Here is a 19,496-nt window from a genome sequence, read left to right on the forward strand (position 1 = left end):
TATTGCCCAGTTAAAAAACCTACCTTTTGAACTAATAGAACAGCTCTATCTGCTGGATGAATGGGTGTAACTGCACTTTCAATAGGGTATTGCCTTTACAAGGCTCCTTCTCAAAGATAATTAATTCTCAGAGGATTTTAAGGACATTTCTGGTTTATTTACAACTTGGGTGTTGAACTAAATTAACTTCTGAGATATGGGATTGCCATCACTACAAAGTCAAAGTCTGAACAGGCTAGAGACACAAATTGACTTAACCAATAAGAATCAGGGCCAACAGTATGAAAGTTAGACACAAATTGTAATACATGAGAATTAACCTTTAAACAATCTACCTTGAGTTCGAAAAAAAGACACAATGTCTTACACACTGAGGACAAATCAGACACTTGATTTCAGGTTCATCTGTATTCACTTTTTTTAATATAATGAAACAAACTATTACTGTGATTTAAGGGTCAACACAACAATGTGTCTTTAAAACAAATTGCAAAACGTAAATAAAACTTTTGTAGAGTAGAAGTGTTATATAAATTACAATTCTCTCACATTACAATCCTTTTAAAGCAGCAATTACTGTCTACGATCACTCAGTATGTTCAATAGTACAAATAAATAAGAGAACAGCTGTCAGATTGAGGTTGTAAAAGAACCCTGTCTGGATGCAGATCAGCCACCTCCAGCTACGTTAACAGCTACGGTGATCACTGAGAGTTTGTGTGTGTGTGTGTGTGTGTGTGTGTGTGTGTGTGTGTGTGTGTGTGTGTGTGTGTGTGTGTGTTTTTATGCATATTTGTTGTTAACAGCACTTTGTAGGTTCAGGTTTAACAGGGTCTCAGTGCCAGAGGTTCAACCTCACAGCGTCCTCAACGAAAAACGTCACGATTCCACACACATTAAGCCACTGTCATCAAAACTGTACATTCAATAAATTAACAATGCATTGTCTTTGTTAAGCAACCAGTGAAATTACTCTAGATTACATAATTACATTAGATTACAGGTAGAACGAACAATTCGCAAGACAAAATCTGAGAAAGGGGATGTTGTTGCAGGGAAAGGGTCCACATGGCTGAAGAAAGGTAGGATGATAATGTATAGCACAAGGTTGGTAGGCGTAATAGTTATGACATCATCCACCCTTCATCCCTGATCACATTTCACCCCATGTTGGGCCTTCAGTCCAATTAGAGTTCAAGTTTTCTACACATAGATAGGCTTGAGTCCCTCTGTCTCTTTCTCTTCATCATCTTTTCACTTCTCTTCCCAAACACCTCCCATTCCACAACCCCAAGCCACTAGCTCCTGCCTGCGGTCTCTATCACACATTGGGATTGTCTCTGATCTGAATGAGACTGGGCTGGTCGAGCTGAGTTGATTGGCTTCCTGCAGTCTTCAAGGCTTATGTTTAAAATGGGCCTCCACTGCAAGACACAGAAGAAGGTTATGTTACACAGAAAAACCAAAAAAAAAAAAAATTCTGTTTTTCAAAAGCTATGTGGTCTTTGATGAGCAACACTAATGTTTTTACGTAAAAACTGCTGAGAACTAATATTTGGTGTTAGGTGTTGTACAAAATGCACAAGATGCATTTACCAGTTCCCCTAAATATTCTCCCTCAGAAGGATGTATATGCAGGGCTCAATTTTTAAACCATTGGAAATTAACATTGTTTGCATTAATGCTTGCTTGATAACAGTCTTATTCTTCTTGGTTTAATTGTACCATGTTGGTTACAAGATACCAACAGTAGAAGAGATCGCAATCATGACAGCAAAACCTAATTAGCAGAACCTCAAACCTTCAAACAATGGGTAATTGGTCCAAAAAGCTTCTGCTGTAAATCACCCCAACTGGGACTCAAATCTAAAGTCCCTGACTTAGGAGGCCATTGCCTTACATCCCAGAATTTCACCGATTCCCTCAAGATGTTCTTGAGATACTGCATTGACAAAAACAGGGCAGACAGAAAAACAACCAGGAACCATAATGTCTTTAACCACAGTAAAACTCTTTTAGCAGAGGAGGGTTTCTGTCCATTGACAGTCATGGGCCCAGCACGTTCCCGCTGTGATACCCTGCTGTAAATCACTGAAGATAGAACTTGAGCCCACAATCCCCAGCTTAGGAGGCCAGTGCCTTACATCCCACAATTTCACCAGACAATGGCTGTCGCCAGCAGAGGAAGTGACCAGCCATTTTACAGCCAAAACGGGTTAGCAGCAGTTCAGTAGACATACAGAAGGTTCTTGAGGAGTTCATGAGAATGGGACAGAAACGAGGTCATGGCGACCTTGACCTTTGACAGCCAAGATCTTATCAGTTTGAGTCCACATGGATATGTGTGCCTCATTTGAAGGTATTCCCACGAGAATGGGACGGACCAATGGAAAACCTTCAAACCTAACACCGCAGACAATGGCTGTTGCCAGCAGTGGAACTGACCAGCCATTTAACAGCCAGAATTAATAGCAGAGGATGGTGACGGTCCATCAACCTCTGGGTTATGGGCCCAGCACGCTTCCGCTGCGCCACTCTGCTGTAAATCTACCCAGATGGGACTCGAACCCACAATCCCTGGCTTAGGACGCCAGAGCCTTACATCCCACAATTCCGCAAGTTCATAAACAAACATAAGGTTCTCGAGGGGTTCATGAGAATGGGAAAGAAACCAGGTCATGGCGAACTTGACCGTTGACTGCCAAGATCTAATCAGTTTAGCCTTGAGTCCACATGGGTATGTGTGACTAATTTGAAGAAATTTCCTCAAGAATGGAACGACCAATGGAAAACCTGAAAACATAATACCGCAGACAATGGCTGTCGCCGGCAGAGGAAGTGACCATCCATTTAATAGCCAAAACGGATTAGCAGCAGTTCAGTAGACATACAGAAGGTTCTTGAGGAGTTCATGAGAATGGGACAGAAACAAGGTCATGGCGACCTTGACCTTTGACAGCCAAGATCTTATCAGTTTGAGTCCACATGGATATGTGTGCCTCATTTGAAGGAATTCCCACGAGAATGGGACAGACCAATGGAAAACCTTCAAACCTATTACCGCAGACAATGGCTGTTGCCAGCAGTGGAACTGACCAGCCATTTAACAGCCAGAATTAATAGCAGAGGATGGTGACGGTCCATCGACCTCTGGGTTATGGGCCCAGCACGCTTCCGCTGCGCCACTCTGCTGTAAATCTAAGCAGATGGGACTCGAACCCACAATCCCTGGCTTAGGACGCCAGTGCCTTACATCCCACAATTCCGCAAGTTCATAGACAAACATAAGGTTCTCGAGGGGTTCATGAGAATGGGAAAGAAACCAGGTCATGGCGAACTTGACCGTTGACTGCCAAGATCTAATCAGTTTAGCCTTGAGCCCACATGGGTATGTGTGACTAATTTGAAGAAATTTCCTCAAGAATAGAACGACCAATGGAAAACCTGAAAACATAATACCGCAGACAATGGCTGTCGCCAGCAGAGGAAGTGACCATCCATTTAATAGCCAAAACGGGTTGGCAGCAGTTCAGTAGACATACAGAAGGTTCTTGAGGAGTTCATGAGAATGGGACAGAAACGAGGTCATGGCGACCTTGACCTTTGACAGCCAAGATCTTATCAGTTTGAGTCCACATGGATATGTGTGCCTCATTTGAAGGTATTCCCACGAGAATGGGACTGACCAATGGAAAACCTTCAAACCTAACACCGTAGAAAATGGCTGTTGCCAGCAGTGGAACTGACCAGCCATTTAACAGCCAGAATTAATAGCAGAGGATGGTGACGGTCCATCGACCTCTGGGTTATGGGCCCAGCACGCTTCCGCTGCGCCACTCTGCTGTAAATCTACCCAGATGGGACTCGAACCCACAATCCCTGGCTTAGGAAGCCAGTGCCTTACATCCCACAATTCCGCAAGTTCATAGACATACATAAGGTTCTCGAGGGGTTCATGAGAATGGGAAAGAAACCAGGTCATGGCAAACTTGACCGTTGACTGCCAAGATCTAATCAGTTTAGCCTTGAGTCCACATGGGTATGTGTGACTAATTTGAAGAAATTTCCTCAAGAATGGAACGACCAATGGAAAACCTGAAAACATAATACCGCAGACAATGGCTGTCGCCAGCAGAGGAAGTGACCATCCATTTAATAGCCAAAACGGGTTGGCAGCAGTTCAGTAGACATACAGAAGGTTCTTGAGGAGTTCATGAGAATGGGACAGAAACGAGGTCATGGCGACCTTGACCTTTGACAGCCAAGATCTTATCAGTTTGAGTCCACATGGATATGTGTGCCGCATTTGAAGGTATTCCCACGAGAATGGGACTGACCAATGGAAAACCTTCAAACCTAACACCGCAGACAATGGCTGTTGCCAGCAGTGGTACTGACCAGCCAGAATTAAATAGCAGAGGATGGTTTCGGTCCATCGACCTCTGGGTTATGGGCCCAGCACGCTTCCGCTGCGCCACTCTGCTGTAAATCTACCCAGCTGGGACTCGAACCCACTATCCCTGGCTTAGGACGCCAGTGCCTTACATCCCACAATTCCGCGAGTTCATAGACAAACATAAGGTTCTCGAGGGGTTCATGAGAATGGGAAAGAAACCAGGTCATGGCGAACTTGACCGTTGACTGCCAAGATCTAATCAGTTTAGCCTTGAATCCACACGGGTATGTGTGACTAATTTGAAGAAATTTCCTCAAGAATGGAACGACCAATGGAAAACCTGAAAACATAATACCGCAGACAATGGCTGTCGCCAGCAGAGGAAGTGACCATCCATTTAATAGCCAAAACAGATTAGCAGCAGTTCAGTAGACATGCAGAAGGTTCTTGAGGAGTTCATGAGAATGGGACAGAAACGAGGTGATGGCAACCTTGACCTTTGACAGCCAAGATCTTATCAGTTTGAGTCCACATGGATATGTGTGCCTCATTTGAAGGTATTCCCACAAGAACGGGACAGACCAATGGAAAACCTTCAAACCTAACAGCGCAGACAATGGCTGTTGCCAGCAGTGGAACTGACGAACAATTGAAATAGCAGAGGATGGTTTCGGTCTATCGACCTCTGGGTTATGGGCCCAGCACGCTTCCGCTGCTCCACTCTGCTGTAAATCTACCCAGATGGGACTCGAACCCACAATCCCTGGCTTAGGACGCCAGTGCCTTACATCCCACAATTCCGCAAGTTCATAGACATACAAAAGGTTCTCGAGGGGTTCATGAGAATGGGAAAGAAACCAGGTCATGGCGAACTTGACCGTTGACTGCCAAGATCTAATCAGTTTAGCCTTGAGTCCACATGGGTATGTGTGACTAATTTGAAGAAATTTCCTCAAGAATGGAACGACCAATGGAAAACCTGAAAACATAACACCGCAGACAATGGCTGTCGCCAGCAGAGGAAGTGACCATCCATTTAATAGCCAAAACGGATTAGCAGCAGTTCAGTAGACATACAGAAGGTTCTTGAGGAGTTCATGAGAATGGGACAGAAACGAGGTCATGGCGACCTTGACCTTTGACAGCCAAGATCTTATCAGTTTGAGTCCACATGGATATGTGTGCCTCATTTGAAGGTATTCCCACAAGAATGGGACAGACCAATGGAAAACCTTCAAACCTAACACCGCAGACAATGGCTGTTGCCAGCAGTGGAACTGACCAGCCATTTAACAGCCAGAATTAAATAGCAGAGGATGGTTTCGGTCCATCGACCTCTGGGTTATGGGCCCAGCACGCTTCCGCTGCGCCACTCTGCTGTAAATCCACCCACATGGGACTCGAACCCACAATCCCTGGCTTAGGACGCCAGTGCCTTACATCCCACAATTCCGCAAGTTCATAGACATACATAAGGTTCTCGAGGGGTTCATGAGAATGGGAAAGAAACCAGGTCATGGCGAACTTGACCGTTGACTGCCAAGATCTAATCAGTTTAGCCTTGAGTCCACATGGGTATGTGTGACTAATTTGAAGAAATTTCCTCAAGAATGGAACGACCAATGGAAAACCTGAAAACATAATACCGCAGACAATGGCTGTCGCCAGCAGAGGAAGTGACCATCCATTTAATAGCCAAAACGGATTAGCAGCAGTTCAGTAGACATACAGAAGGTTCTTGAGGAGTTCATGAGAATGGGACAGAAACGAGGTCATGGCGACCTTGACCTTTGACAGCCAAGATCTTATCAGTTTGAGTCCACATGGATATGTGTGCCTCATTTGAAGGTATTCCCACAAGAATGGGACAGACCAATGGAAAACCTTCAAACCTAACACCGCAGACAATGGCTGTTGCCAGCAGTGGTACTGACCAGCCAGAATTAAATAGCAGAGGATGGTTTCGGTCCATCGACCTCTGGGTTATGGGCCCAGCACGCTTCCGCTGCGCCACTCTGCTGTAAATCTACCCAGCTGGGACTCGAACCCACAATCCCTGGCTTAGGACGCCAGTGCCTTACATCCCACAATTCCGCGAGTTCATAGACAAACATAAGGTTCTCGAGGGGTTCATGAGAATGGGAAAGAAACCAGGTCATGGCGAACTTGACCGTTGACTGCCAAGATCTAATCAGTTTAGCCTTGAATCCACACGGGTATGTGTGACTAATTTGAAGAAATTTCCTCAAGAATGGAACGACCAATGGAAAACCTGAAAACATAATACCGCAGACAATGGCTGTCGCCAGCAGAGGAAGTGACCATCCATTTAATAGCCAAAACAGATTAGCAGCAGTTCAGTAGACATGCAGAAGGTTCTTGAGGAGTTCATGAGAATGGGACAGAAACGAGGTGATGGCAACCTTGACCTTTGACAGCCAAGATCTTATCAGTTTGAGTCCACATGGATATGTGTGCCTCATTTGAAGGTATTCCCACAAGAACAGGACAGACCAATGGAAAACCTTCAAACCTAACAGCGCAGACAATGGCTGTTGCCAGCAGTGGAACTGACGAACAATTGAAATAGCAGAGGATGGTTTCGGTCTATCGACCTCTGGGTTATGGGCCCAGCACGCTTCCGCTGCTCCACTCTGCTGTAAATCTACCCAGATGGGACTCGAACCCACAATCCCTGGCTTAGGACGCCAGTGCCTTACATCCCACAATTCCGCAAGTTCATAGACATACAAAAGGTTCTCGAGGGGTTCATGAGAATGGGAAAGAAACCAGGTCATGGCGAACTTGACCGTTGACTGCCAAGATCTAATCAGTTTAGCCTTGAGTCCACATGGGTATGTGTGACTAATTTGAAGAAATTTCCTCAAGAATGGAACGACCAATGGAAAACCTGAAAACATAACACCGCAGACAATGGCTGTCGCCAGCAGAGGAAGTGACCATCCATTTAATAGCCAAAACGGATTAGCAGCAGTTCAGTAGACATACAGAAGGTTCTTGAGGAGTTCATGAGAATGGGACAGAAACGAGGTCATGGCGACCTTGACCTTTGACAGCCAAGATCTTATCAGTTTGAGTCCACATGGATATGTGTGCCTCATTTGAAGGTATTCCCACAAGAATGGGACAGACCAATGGAAAACCTTCAAACCTAACACCGCAGACAATGGCTGTTGCCAGCAGTGGAACTGACCAGCCATTTAACAGCCAGAATTAAATAGCAGAGGATGGTTTCGGTCCATCGACCTCTGGGTTATGGGCCCAGCACGCTTCCGCTGCGCCACTCTGCTGTAAATCCACCCACATGGGACTCGAACCCACAATCCCTGGCTTAGGACGCCAGTGCCTTACATCCCACAATTCCGCAAGTTCATAGACATACATAAGGTTCTCGAGGGGTTCATGAGAATGGGAAAGAAACCAGGTCATGGCGAACTTGACCGTTGACTGCCAAGATCTAATCAGTTTAGCCTTGAGTCCACATGGGTATGTGTGACTAATTTGAAGAAATTTCCTCAAGAATGGAACGACCAATGGAAAACCTGAAAACATAATACCGCAGACAATGGCTGTCGCCAGCAGAGGAAGTGACCATCCATTTAATAGCCAAAACGGATTAGCAGCAGTTCAGTAGACATACAGAAGGTTCTTGAGGAGTTCATGAGAATGGGACAGAAACGAGGTCATGGCGACCTTGACCTTTGACAGCCAAGATCTTATCAGTTTGAGTCCACATGGATATGTGTGCCTCATTTGAAGGTATTCCCACAAGAATGGGACAGACCAATGGAAAACCTTCAAACCTAACACCGCAGACAATGGCTGTTGCCAGCAGTGGAACTGACCAGCCATTTAACAGCCAGAATTAAATAGCAGAGGATGGTTTCGGTCCATCGACCTCTGGGTTATGGGCCCAGCACGCTTCCGCTGCGCCACTCTGCTGTAAATCCGCCCAGATGGGACTCGAACCCACAATCCCTGGCTTAGGACGCCAGTGCCTTACATCCCACAATTCCGCGAGTTCATAGACATACATAAGGTTCTCGAGGGGTTCATGAGAATGGGAAAGAAACCAGGTCATGGCGAACTTGACCGTTGACTGCCAAGATCTAATCAGTTTAGCCTTGAGTCCACATGGGTATGTGTGACTAATTTGAAGAAATTTCCTCAAGAATGGAACGACCAATGGAAAACCTGAAAACATAATACCGCAGACAATGGCTGTCGCCAGCAGAGGAAGTGACCATCCATTTAATAGCCAAAACGGATTACCAGCAGTTCAGTAGACATACAGAAGGTTCTTGAGGAGTTCATGAGAATGGGACAGAAACGAGGTCATGGCGACCTTGACCTTTGACAGCCAAGATCTTATCAGTTTGAGTCCACATGGATATGTGTGCCTCATTTGAAGGTATTCCCACAAGAATGGGACAGACCAATGGAAAACCTTCAAACCTAACACCGCAGACAATGGCTGTTGCCAGCAGTGGAACTGACCAGCCATTTAACAGCCAGAATTAAATAGCAGAGGATGGTTTCGGTCCATCGACCTCTGGGTTATGGGCCCAGCACGCTTCCGCTGCGCCACTCTGCTGTAAATCCGCCCAGATGGGACTCGAACCCACAATCCCTGGCTTAGGACGCCAGTGCCTTACATCCCACAATTCCGCAAGTTCATAGACATACATAAGGTTCTCGAGGGGTTCATGAGAATGGGAAAGAAACCAGGTCATGGCGAACTTGACCGTTGACTGCCAAGATCTAATCAGTTTAGCCTTGAGCCCACATGGGTATGTGTGACTAATTTGAAGAAATTTCCTCAAGAATAGAACGACCAATGGAAAACCTGAAAACATAATACCGCAGACAATGGCTGTCGCCAGCAGAGGAAGTGACCATCCATTTAATAGCCAAAACGGATTAGCAGCAGTTCAGTAGACATACAGAAGGTTCTTGAGGAGTTCATGAGAATAGGACAGAAACGAGGTCATGGCGAACTTGACCTTTGACAGCCAAGATCTTATCAGTTTGAGTCCACATGGATATGTGTGCCTCATTTGAAGGTATTCCCACGAGAATGGGACAGACCAATGGAAAACCTTCAAACCTAACACCGCAGACAATGGCTGTTGCCAGCAGTGGAACTGACCAGCCATTTAACAGCCAGAATTAATAGCAGAGGATGGGGACGGTCCATCGACCTCTGGGTTATGGGCCCAGCACGCTTCCGCTGCGCCACTCTGCTGTAAATCTACCCAGATGGGACTCGAACCCACAATCCCTGGCTTAGGACGCCAGTGCCTTACATCCCACAATTCCGCAAGTTCATAGACATACATAAGGTTCTCGAGGGGTTCATGAGAATGGGAAAGAAACCAGGTCATGGCGAACTTGACCGTTGACTGCCAAGATCTAATCAGTTTAGCCTTGAGTCCACATGGGTATGTGTGACTAATTTGAAGAAATTTCCTCAAGAATGGAACGACCAATGGAAAACCTGAAAACATAATACCGCAGACAATGGCTGTCGCCAGCAGAGGAAGTGACCATCCATTTAATAGCCAAAACAGATTAGCAGCAGTTCAGTAGACATACAGAAGGTTCTTGAGGAGTTCATGAGAATGGGACAGAAACGAGGTGATGGCAACCTTGACCTTTGACAGCCAAGATCTTATCAGTTTGAGTCCACATGGATATGTGTGCCTCATTTGAAGGTATTCCCACAAGAACAGGACAGACCAATGGAAAACCTTCAAACCTAACAGCGCAGACAATGGCTGTTGCCAGCAGTGGAACTGACGAACAATTGAAATAGCAGAGGATGGTTTCGGTCTATCGACCTCTGGGTTATGGGCCCAGCACGCTTCCGCTGCTCCACTCTGCTGTAAATCTACCCAGATGGGACTCGAACCCACAATCCCTGGCTTAGGACGCCAGTGCCTTACATCCCACAATTCCGCAAGTTCATAGACATACAAAAGGTTATCGAGGGGTTCATGAGAATGGGAAAGAAACCAGGTCATGGCGAACTTGACCGTTGACTGCCAAGATCTAATCAGTTTAGCCTTGAGTCCACATGGGTATGTGTGACTAATTTGAAGAAATTTCCTCAAGAATGGAACGACCAATGGAAAACCTGAAAACATAATACCGCAGACAATGGCTGTCGCCAGCAGAGGAAGTGACCATCCATTTAATAGCCAAAACGGATTAGCAGCAGTTCAGTAGACATACAGAAGGTTCTTGAGGAGTTCATGAGAATGGGACAGAAACGAGGTCATGGCGACCTTGACCTTTGACAGCCAAGATCTTATCAGTTTGAGTCCACATGGATATGTGTGCCTCATTTGAAGGTATTCCCACAAGAATGGGACAGACCAATGGAAAACCTTCAAACCTAACACCGCAGACAATGGCTGTTGCCAGCAGTGGAACTGACCAGCCATTTAACAGCCAGAATTAAGTAGCAGAGGATGGTTTCGGTCCATCGACCTCTGGGTTATGGGCCCAGCACGCTTCCGCTGCGCCACTCTGCTGTAAATCCGCCCAAATGGGACTCGAACCCACAATCCCTGGCTTAGGACGCCAGTGCCTTACATCCCACAATTCCGCGAGTTCATAGACATACAAAAGGTTCTCGAGGGGTTCATGAGAATGGGAAAGAAACGAGGTGATGGCAACCTTGACCTTTGACAGCCAAGATCTTATCAGTTTGAGTCCACATGGATATGTGTGCCTCATTTGAAGGTATTCCCACAAGAACGGGACAGACCAATGGAAAACCTTCAAACCTAACAGCGCAGACAATGGCTGTTGCCAGCAGTGGAACTGACGAACAATTGAAACAGCAGAGGATGGTTTCGGTCTATCGACCTCTGGGTTATGGGCCCAGCACGCTTCCGCTGCTCCACTCTGCTGTAAATCTACCCAGATGGGACTCGAACCCACAATCCCTGGCTTAGGACGCCAGTGCCTTACATCCCACAATTCCGCAAGTTCATAGACATACAAAAGGTTCTCGAGGGGTTCATGAGAATGGGAAAGAAACCAGGTCATGGCGAACTTGACCGTTGACTGCCAAGATCTAATCAGTTTAGCCTTGAGTCCACATGGGTATGTGTGACTAATTTGAAGAAATTTCCTCAAGAATGGAACGACCAATGGAAAACCTGAAAACATAATACCGCAGACAATGGCTGTCGCCAGCAGAGGAAGTGACCATCCATTTAATAGCCAAAACGGATTAGCAGCAGTTCAGTAGACATACAGAAGGTTCTTGAGGAGTTCATGAGAATGGGACAGAAACGAGGTCATGGCGACCTTGACCTTTGACAGCCAAGATCTTATCAGTTTGAGTCCACATGGATATGTGTGCCTCATTTGAAGGTATTCCCACAAGAATGGGACAGTCCAATGGAAAACCTTCAAACCTAACACCGCAGACAATGGCTGTTGCCAGCAGTGGAACTGACCAGCCATTTAACAGCCAGAATTAAATAGCAGAGGATGGTTTCGGTCCATCGACCTCTGGGTTATGGGCCCAGCACGCTTCCGCTGCGCCACTCTGCTGTAAATCCGCCCAGATGGGACTCGAACCCACAATCCCTGGCTTAGGACGCCAGTGCCTTACATCCCACAATTCCGCAAGTTCATAGACATACAAAAGGTTCTCGAGGGGTTCATGAGAATGGGAAAGAAACCAGGTCATGGCGAACTTGACCGTTGACTGCCAAGATCTAATCAGTTTAGCCTTGAGTCCACATGGGTATGTGTGACTAATTTGAAGAAATTTCCTCAAGAATGGAACGACCAATGGAAAACCTGAAAACATAACACCGCAGACAATGGCTGTCGCCAGCAGAGGAAGTGACCATCCATTTAATAGCCAAAACGGATTAGCAGCAGTTCAGTAGACATACAGAAGGTTCTTGAGGAGTTCATGAGAATGGGACAGAAACGAGGTCATGGCGACCTTGACCTTTGACAGCCAAGATCTTATCAGTTTGAGTCCACATGGATATGTGTGCCTCATTTGAAGGTATTCCCACAAGAATGGGACAGACCAATGGAAAACCTTCAAACCTAACACCGCAGACAATGGCTGTTGCCAGCAGTGGAACTGACCAGCCATTTAACAGCCAGAATTAAATAGCAGAGGATGGTTTCGGTCCATTGACCTCTGGGTTATGGGCCCAGCACGCTTCCGCTGCGCCACTCTGCTGTAAATCCGCCCAGATGGGACTCGAACCCACAATCCCTGGCTTAGGACGCCAGTGCCTTACATCCCACAATTCCGCAAGTTCATAGACATACATAAGGTTCTCGAGGGGTTCATGAGAATGGGAAAGAAACCAGGTCATGGCGAACTTGACCGTTGACTGCCAAGATCTAATCAGTTTAGCCTTGAGTCCACATGGGTATGTGTGACTAATTTGAAGAAATTTCCTCAAGAATGGAACGACCAATGGAAAACCTGAAAACATAATACCGCAGACAATGGCTGTCGCCAGCAGAGGAAGTGACCATCCATTTAATAGCCAAAACGGATTAGCAGCAGTTCAGTAGACATACAGAAGGTTCTTGAGGAGTTCATGAGAATGGGAAAGAAACGAGGTCATGGCGACCTTGACCTTTGACAGCCAAGATCTTATCAGTTTGAGTCCACATGGATATGTGTGCCTCATTTGAAGGTATTCCCACAAGAATGGGACAGACCAATGGAAAACCTTCAAACCTAACACCGCAGACAATGGCTGTTGCCAGCAGTGGAACTGACCAGCCATTTAACAGCCAGAATTAAATAGCAGAGGATGGTTTCGGTCCATCGACCTCTGGGTTATGGGCCCAGCACGCTTCCGCTGCGCCACTCTGCTGTAAATCCGCCCAGACGGGACTCGAACCCACAATCCCTGGCTTAGGACGCCAGTGCCTTACATCCCACAATTCCGCAAGTTCATAGACATACATAAGGTTCTCGAGGGGTTCATGAGAATGGGAAAGAAACCAGGTCATGGCGAACTTGACCGTTGACTGCCAAGATCTAATCAGTTTAGCCTTGAGCCCACATGGGTATGTGTGACTAATTTGAAGAAATTTCCTCAAGAATAGAACGACCAATGGAAAACCTGAAAACATAATACCGCAGACAATGGCTGTCGCCAGCAGAGGAAGTGACCATCCATTTAATAGCCAAAACGGATTAGCAGCAGTTCAGTAGACATACAGAAGGTTCTTGAGGAGTTCATGAGAATGGGACAGAAACGAGGTCATGGCGACCTTGACCTTTGACAGCCAAGATCTTATCAGTTTGAGTCCACATGGATATGTGTGCCTCATTTGAAGGTATTCCCACAAGAATGGGACAGACCAATGGAAAACCTTCAAACCTAACACCGCAGACAATGGCTGTTGCCAGCAGTGGAACTGACCAGCCATTTAACAGCCAGAATTAAATAGCAGAGGATGGTTTCGGTCCATTGACCTCTGGGTTATGGGCCCAGCACGCTTCCGCTGCGCCACTCTGCTGTAAATCCGCCCAGATGGGACTCGAACCCACAATCCCTGGCTTAGGACGCCAGTGCCTTACATCCCACAATTCCGCAAGTTCATAGACATACATAAGGTTCTCGAGGGGTTCATGAGAATGGGAAAGAAACCAGGTCATGGCGAACTTGACCGTTGACTGCCAAGATCTAATCAGTTTAGCCTTGAGTCCACATGGGTATGTGTGACTAATTTGAAGAAATTTCCTCAAGAATGGAACGACCAATGGAAAACCTGAAAACATAATACCGCAGACAATGGCTGTCGCCAGCAGAGGAAGTGACCATCCATTTAATAGCCAAAACGGATTAGCAGCAGTTCAGTAGACATACAGAAGGTTCTTGAGGAGTTCATGAGAATGGGACAGAAACGAGGTCATGGCGACCTTGACCTTTGACAGCCAAGATCTTATCAGTTTGAGTCCACATGGATATGTGTGCCTCATTTGAAGGTATTCCCACAAGAATGGGACAGACCAATGGAAAACCTTCAAACCTAACACCGCAGACAATGGCTGTTGCCAGCAGTGGAACTGACCAGCCATTTAACAGCCAGAATTAAATAGCAGAGGATGGTTTCGGTCCATCGACCTCTGGGTTATGGGCCCAGCACGCTTCCGCTGCGCCACTCTGCTGTAAATCCGCCCAGACGGGACTCGAACCCACAATCCCTGGCTTAGGACGCCAGTGCCTTACATCCCACAATTCCGCAAGTTCATAGACATACATAAGGTTCTCGAGGGGTTCATGAGAATGGGAAAGAAACCAGGTCATGGCGAACTTGACCGTTGACTGCCAAGATCTAATCAGTTTAGCCTTGAGCCCACATGGGTATGTGTGACTAATTTGAAGAAATTTCCTCAAGAATAGAACGACCAATGGAAAACCTGAAAACATAATACCGCAGACAATGGCTGTCGCCAGCAGAGGAAGTGACCATCCATTTAATAGCCAAAACGGATTAGCAGCAGTTCAGTAGACATACAGAAGGTTCTTGAGGAGTTCATGAGAATAGGACAGAAACGAGGTCATGGCGAACTTGACCTTTGACAGCCAAGATCTTATCAGTTTGAGTCCACATGGATATGTGTGCCTCATTTGAAGGTATTCCCACGAGAATGGGACAGACCAATGGAAAACCTTCAAACCTAACACCGCAGACAATGGCTGTTGCCAGCAGTGGAACTGACCAGCCATTTAACAGCCAGAATTAATAGCAGAGGATGGGGACGGTCCATCGACCTCTGGGTTATGGGCCCAGCACGCTTCCGCTGCGCCACTCTGCTGTAAATCTACCCAGATGGGACTCGAACCCACAATCCCTGGCTTAGGACGCCAGTGCCTTACATCCCACAATTCCGCAAGTTCATAGACATACATAAGGTTCTCGAGGGGTTCATGAGAATGGGAAAGAAACCAGGTCATGGCGAACTTGACCGTTGACTGCCAAGATCTAATCAGTTTAGCCTTGAGTCCACATGGGTATGTGTGACTAATTTGAAGAAATTTCCTCAAGAATGGAACGACCAATGGAAAACCTGAAAACATAATACCGCAGACAATGGCTGTCGCCAGCAGAGGAAGTGACCATCCATTTAATAGCCAAAACGGATTAGCAGCAGTTCAGTAGACATACAGAAGGTTCTTGAGGAGTTCATGAGAATGGGACAGAAACGAGGTCATGGCGACCTTGACCTTTGACAGCCAAGATCTTATCAGTTTGAGTCCACATGGATATGTGTGCCTCATTTGAAGGTATTCCCACAAGAATGGGACAGACCAATGGGAAACCTTCAAACCTAACACCGCAGACAATGGCTGTTGCCAGCAGTGGAACTGACCAGCCATTTAACAGCCAGAATTAAGTAGCAGAGGATGGTGACGGTCCATCGACCTCTGGGTTATGGGCCCAGCACGCTTCCGCTGCGCCACTCTGCTGTAAATCCGCCCAGATGGGACTCGAACCCACAATCCCTGGCTTAGGACGCCAGTGCCTTACATCCCACAATTCCGCAAGTTCATAGACATACATAAGGTTCTCGAGGGGTTCATGAGAATGGGAAAGAAACCAGGTCATGGCGAACTTGACCGTTGACTGCCAAGATCTAATCAGTTTAGCCTTAAGTCCACATGGGTATGTGTGACTAATTTGAAGAAATTTCCTCAAGAATGGAACGACCAATGGAAAACCTGAAAACATAATACCGCAGACAATGGCTGTCGCCAGCAGAGGAAGTGACCATCCATTTAATAGCCAAAACGGATTAGCAGCAGTTCAGTAGACATACAGAAGGTTCTTGAGGAGTTCATGAGAATAGGACAGAAACGAGGTCATGGCGACCTTGACCTTTGACAGCCAAGATCTTATCAGTTTGAGTCCACATGGATATGTGTGCCTCATTTGAAGGTATTCCCACGAGAATGGGACAGACCAATGGAAAACCTTCAAACCTTACACCGCAGACAATGGCTGTTGCCAGCAGTGGAACTGACCAGCCATTTAACAGCCAGAATTAATAGCAGAGGATGGGGACGGTCCATCGACCTCTGGGTTATGGGCCCAGCACGCTTCCGCTGCGCCACTCTGCTGTAAATCTACCCAGATGGGACTCGAACCCACAATCCCTGGCTTAGGACGCCAGTGCCTTACATCCCACAATTCCGCAAGTTCATAGACATACATAAGGTTCTCGAGGGGTTCATGAGAATGGGAAAGAAACCAGGTCATGGCGAACTTGACCGTTGACTGCCAAGATCTAATCAGTTTAGCCTTGAGTCCACATGGGTATGTGTGACTAATTTGAAGAAATTTCCTCAAGAATGGAACGACCAATGGAAAACCTGAAAACATAATACCGCAGACAATGGCTGTCGCCAGCAGAGGAAGAGACCATCCATTTGATAGCCAAAACGGATTAGCAGCAGTTCAGTAGACATACAGAAGGTTCTTGAGGAGTTCATGAGAATGGGACAGAAACGAGGTCATGGCGACCTTGACCTTTGACAGCCAAAATCTTATCAGTTTGAGTCCACATGGATATGTGTGCCTCATTTGAAAGTATTCCCACAGGAATGGGACAGACCAATGGAAAACCTTCAAACCTTACACCGCAGACAATGGCTGTTGCCAGCAGTGGAACTGACCAGCCATTTAAAGGCCAGAATTAATAGCAGAGGATGGTGACGGTCCATCGACCTCTGGGTTATGGGCCCAGCACGCTTCCGCTGCGCCACTCTGCTGTAAATCTACCCAGATGGGACTCGAACCCACAATCCCTGGCTTAGGACGCCAGTGCCTTACATCCCACAATTCCGCAAGTTCATAGACATACATAAGGTTCTCGAGGGGTTCATGAGAATGGGAAAGAAACCAGGTCATGGCGAACTTGACCGTTGACTGCCAAGATCTAATCAGTTTAGCCTTGAGTCCACATGGGTATGTGTGACTAATTTGAAGAAATTTCCTCAAGAACGGAACGACCAATGGAAAACCTGAAAACATAATACCGCAGACAATGGCTGTCGCCAGCAGAGGAAGTGACCATCCATTTAATAGCCAAAACGGATTAGCAGCAGTCCAGTAGACATACAGAAGGTTCTTGAGGAGTTCATGAGAATGGGACAGATACGAGGTCATGGCAACCTTGACCTTTGACAGCCAAGATCTTATCAGTTTGAGTCCACATGGATATGTGTGCCTCATTTGAAGGTATTCCCACAAGAACGGGACAGACCAATGGAAAACCTTCAAACCTAACAGCGCAGACAATGGCTGTTGCCAGCAGTGGAACTGACGAACAATTGAAACAGCAGAGGATGGTTTCGGTCTATCGACCTCTGGGTTATGGGCCCAGCACGCTTCCGCTGCTCCACTCTGCTGTAAATCTACCCAGATGGGACTCGAACCCACAATCCCTGGCTTAGGACGCCAGTGCCTTACATCCCACAATTCCGCAAGTTCATAGACATACAAAAGGTTCTCGAGGGGTTCATGAGAATGGGAAAGAAACCAGGTCATGGCGAACTTGACCGTTGACTGCCAAGATCTAATCAGTTTAGCCTTGAGTCCACATGGGTATGTGTGACTAATTTGAAGAAATTTCCTCAAGAATGGAACGACCAATGGAAAACCTGAAAACATAATACCGCAGACAATGGCTGTCGCCAGCAGAGGAAGTGACCATCCATTTAATAGCCAAAACGGATTAGCAGCAGTTCAGTAGACATACAGAAGGTTCTTGAGGAGTTCATGAGAATGGGACAGAAACGAGGTCATGGCGACCTTGACCTTTGACAGCCAAGATCTTATCAGTTTGAGTCCACATGGATATGTGTGCCTCATTTGAAGGTATTCCCACAAGAATGGGACGGTCCAATGGAAAACCTTTAAACCTAACACCGCAGACAATGGCTGTTGCCAGCAGTGGAACTGACCAGCCATTTAACAGCCAGAATTAAATAGCAGAGGATGGTTTCGGTCCATCGACCTCTGGGTTATGGGCCCAGCACGCTTCCGCTGCGCCACTCTGCTGTAAATCCGCCCAGATGGGACTCGAACCCACAATCCCTGGCTTAGGACGCCAGTGCCTTACATCCCACAATTCCGCAAGTTCATAGACATACAAAAGGTTCTCGAGGGGTTCATGAGAATGGGAAAGAAACCAGGTCATGGCGAACTTGACCGTTGACTGCCAAGATCTAATCAGTTTAGCCTTGAGTCCACATGGGTATGTGTGACTAATTTGAAGAAATTTCCTCAAGAATGGAACGACCAATGGAAAACCTGAAAACATAACACCGCAGACAATGGCTGTCGCCAGCAGAGGAAGTGACCATCCATTTAATAGCCAAAACGGATTAGCAGCAGTTCAGTAGACATACAGAAGGTTCTTGAGGAGTTCATTAGAATGGGACAGAAACGAGGTCATGGCGACCTTGACCTTTGACAGCCAAGATCTTATCAGTTTGAGTCCACATGGATATGTGTGCCTCATTTGAAGGTATTCCCACAAGAATGGGACAGACCAATGGAAAACCTTCAAACCTAACACCGCAGACAATGGCTGTTGCCAGCAGTGGAACTGACCAGCCATTTAACAGCCAGAATTAAATAGCAGAGGATGGTTTCGGTCCATCGACCTCTGGGTTATGGGCCCAGCACGCTTCCGCTGCGCCACTCTGCTGTAAATCGCCCAGATGGGACTCGAACCCACAATCCCTGGCTTAGGACGCCAGTGCCTTACATCCCACAATTCCGCAAGTTCATAGACATACATAAGGTTCTCGAGGGGTTCATGAGAATGGGAAAGAAACCAGGTCATGGCGAACTTGACCGTTGACTGCCAAGATCTAATCAGTTTAGCCTTGAGTCCACATGGGTATGTGTGACTAATTTGAAGAAATTTCCTCAAGAATGGAACGACCAATGGAAAACCTGAAAACATAATACCGCAGACAATGGCTGTCGCCAGCAGAGGAAGTGACCATCCATTTAATAGCCAAAACGGATTAGCAGCAGTTCAGTAGACATACAGAAG

The 19,496-nt window shown here is 46.6% G+C and overlaps 1 protein-coding gene across 1 annotated transcript in view; it reads right to left on the reverse strand.

Annotated features, from left to right (window-relative positions):
- Positions 1–758: 758 nt before the first annotated feature.
- LOC310961097 (arf-GAP with dual PH domain-containing protein 1-like) overlaps positions 759–19,496 on the reverse strand; it is a 181,154-nt gene continuing 162,416 nt past the window's right edge. The window contains exon 9 of the mRNA XM_083933057.1: positions 759–1,424. Coding sequence (XP_083789183.1) covers positions 1,396–1,424 — 29 coding nt within the window. The 3' untranslated portion in view covers positions 759–1,395. The remainder of the gene's footprint in view (positions 1,425–19,496) is intronic.

This window comes from Echiichthys vipera, assembly GCF_963691815.1.
Source record: "Echiichthys vipera genome assembly, chromosome: 18".
NCBI classification, from domain to species: domain Eukaryota; kingdom Metazoa; phylum Chordata; class Actinopteri; order Perciformes; family Trachinidae; genus Echiichthys; species Echiichthys vipera.